Here is an 868-nt window from a genome sequence, read left to right on the forward strand (position 1 = left end):
GCTTCTGTGCCAGGGCGGGTGCCAGGGCGAATGCCAGGGCGAGGCAGCAGGAGGGGGGCTGCCCGGCTGCGTGGCCTCCAGGTCTCCTTCCTTCCGACTATCTGAGAGGCAGCACAGCAAGAGGGCAAAGTCCCTCCATTCTCACAACCTACGCGGCCTCCCTGAGCGGCCCCCTCCCTGCGGCTGCTGGACCATCAGGGCCCGCAGGCTCCTGAGGACGGTGGGCCTGGCGCACGGAGGGCACCCTATAGCAATGTCTTTTCAACCAGCCTGCTTCCCCAGCGGAGAGCAGCTCGGAGAGAAGTATCTAGAAACCTGGTCGGGACCAGTCCTGCCTCCGACCTTCCTGGTTTTAGACAAGTCTCCCAACTGGGCTTCAGCGCCCTCCTCCTCTGTCCGTCCGTCCATCCGTCCGTCTGCCTCGCAGACGTTGAGAAGCCCCTGGTGGGGATGAGTCTCACTGGGGGCCGCGGGGAGTCGGTGGGGGGCGTGTTCACGGCCTTTTCCTGCTTTCTGTGCCCGGGGCAGCCCTGGGCAGAGGCCCCGCCCCCAAGCAGAGGGGTTCCTGCACAGCCAGCCTCCTCTCCCAGGGTCTCCCCTCACCAGCCCACTCTTGCCCACTGGGCTCTGGGGGTGCGGGGACAGGAGACAGAGCTCCGCGTGTCCGTGGCTGGGACACCCCACGTCGTGACCTGCCCTCCCCTGTCTCCCCAGGTGGCAGCCCCGGGGGGGACGTGGACCCGTTCCACTACGGTAAGCCTGGCGCCCCTGCGGGCCCTGAGCCTGCCTCCTGCTCCCCCACTGGGCCCCCAGCCCCTGAGCCCTGGGCTGTGACCCCAGCTCCCCCAGGCACGGGGGGGGGGGGGGG

General features: G+C 68.8%; 1 protein-coding gene across 8 annotated transcripts in view; it reads left to right on the forward strand.

Annotated features, from left to right (window-relative positions):
- FXYD2 (FXYD domain containing ion transport regulator 2) overlaps positions 1-868 on the forward strand; it is a 12,781-nt gene that overhangs the window by 9,539 nt on the left and 2,374 nt on the right. For all 8 annotated transcript variants that reach the window (XM_005856802.2, XM_005856800.2, XM_014539253.1 and 5 more), the window contains one exon: positions 715-753. In XM_005856802.2, the coding sequence (XP_005856864.1) occupies positions 715-753 (39 nt within the window). The remainder of the gene's footprint in view (positions 1-714; positions 754-868) is intronic.

The sequence above is a fragment of the Myotis brandtii genome, unplaced genomic scaffold (genome assembly GCF_000412655.1).
Source record: "Myotis brandtii unplaced genomic scaffold, ASM41265v1 scaffold105, whole genome shotgun sequence".
In the NCBI taxonomy this organism is placed as follows: domain Eukaryota; kingdom Metazoa; phylum Chordata; class Mammalia; order Chiroptera; family Vespertilionidae; genus Myotis; species Myotis brandtii.